Genomic DNA, 1629 nt, shown 5'->3' with positions numbered 1-1629 from the left:
ATAGTGGGAAAACTACTTGCCTTGGATATAAAAGGCTCCATTACATTCTAGAGCATTGTAGCTTTCTGTTGCATATTTTATCATATTTCTAAGATAACTACAAAGTATGATAAATCTGATTTCCACCCAAAATCAACCAAGATTAATAGGATTTCAGATGTGGGAATAGGAGCAAGGGTCTCCTCTTTCTACCTGAAACTTCAGCCCAGGACAATTACTATCTTTGACAACCCAACCCCACATTGCTCTGAACCCTGGACTTTTTCCATATGCCCTCTGGAGAGACTTCCATGAAAAGGTATGTTGTAGTACTGTGAGGTTAGGAATGAGATTCAATTTTTGTGCAGTATCCCAACAAATCACCAGCTACCTACTCTCATCACCACCAAAAATTCCATGACAATTTTTCCCAAACAGTAAGCAAGTACCTCAGGGAATGTAGAAACCTTCCAGTGAGACTGGAGGTGACACTGACAAGGAGGCCAGAGGGTTGCTCCAAGGAGCACCCAGCTTTCTCAAATGATGAATGGGCTGCAGCAGTATGATGGGTTCTGACCAGGGAGGCCCCATCAAGTGTGGATGAAAATGTGGAGAGTTGGCAAGAATTTAGCATGGAGGTATGCATGGATGGCTGGTAAGCTGCAAATGAACCCTGACACAACCACAGAATCCATCCCATAATGAACTTGAGTGGATTGGGCTCTACTATCCACAATATGACCTCTTCCAGGACATAGAACATCAAGTCCATTGTTCAAGGTACTTGCATTGAAGGGATTTCTGGTACCATCACCCCAACATGCACTGTGGGAAGCCCCTCACTGTTCACCTCACTATTCTTCCCCTGCCATCTCCCCACCATCTACATCAAGTATACTTCTATCTCTCTGAGACCCACTCATGCTTGGGACCTATGACCCCTGCAACGGCTTTCCCCTGTATTTATGCACTGAGAAAAGTAAATCCATGGTAATATTGCATCTGCCACATGACAGAGGTTTTACCATAAAACATGATTTTCTCCTGGCCTGGTACATGTGATGAGTCCCACCTTTTTCACGAATTTGACCAAAATCCTGTCATGAAATCCTGACTTGCAGGAGGATCTAATCAGTTTCTCCTGTGAAAATTCACAATATATTTGGGACCAATTCTGCTTCACACTGAGATCTAATCAGTTCTGAACAACGTAGTGGACATGGCCCATGTTGGGCCATGGAGAATGCTGATTTGCAGGATACAAAGGGCAAGGGTGAGCTGCAGACCAAGTACAGTTTAAGAAAGCAGGAAAAATTTAACAGCCAAAGGAGGAGTTGGGGGGGTGGAGGGTGGTGGAGGGTAGACAACAAAAAGCAGCATGGACAGGAGCTAAGGACAAATAATGGTGAACAAGGGGTTAAAAGGGAAACAGTGACAAATGAAATATAAAGCAATAACCACATGATAAACCAGAGGTAAATGGCAAGTGAGCATGAGTTAGAAGCTCTGCTGCATGTCAGGGATGGTGCAGGAGGTGGGGGTAGCCGTATAGCACCCAGCACTAGCAGCCTGGGTGGCAGCAGAGTGGTGGGAGTGTATAGTGGACAGCCCTCACTTGGGCTTGCATCCCTGTGTGGCTTCTCAGACTGA

At 45.1% G+C, this 1629-nt stretch overlaps 1 protein-coding gene across 1 annotated transcript; it reads left to right on the top strand.

Moving 5' to 3' along the window:
* Positions 1-269: 269 nt before the first annotated feature.
* EI90DRAFT_3019553 (uncharacterized protein) lies at positions 270-1428 on the top strand (the record flags this gene model as incomplete). The annotated part of the gene is made up of 5 exons (XM_039057380.1): positions 270-298; positions 348-416; positions 560-617; positions 668-759; positions 1179-1428. 5 exons carry the CDS (start codon positions 270-272, stop codon positions 1426-1428), a joined length of 498 nt encoding a protein of 165 aa, XP_038911534.1.
* Positions 1429-1629: the final 201 nt, after the last annotated feature.

The sequence above is a fragment of the Cantharellus anzutake genome (assembly GCF_015039405.1).
Source record: "Cantharellus anzutake strain C23 chromosome Unknown EI90scaffold_61, whole genome shotgun sequence".
Lineage (NCBI taxonomy): Eukaryota > Fungi > Basidiomycota > Agaricomycetes > Cantharellales > Hydnaceae > Cantharellus > Cantharellus anzutake.
The sequence above is the reverse complement of the archived record's forward strand: the minus strand, read 5'-3'. Positions and strand labels throughout refer to the sequence as shown.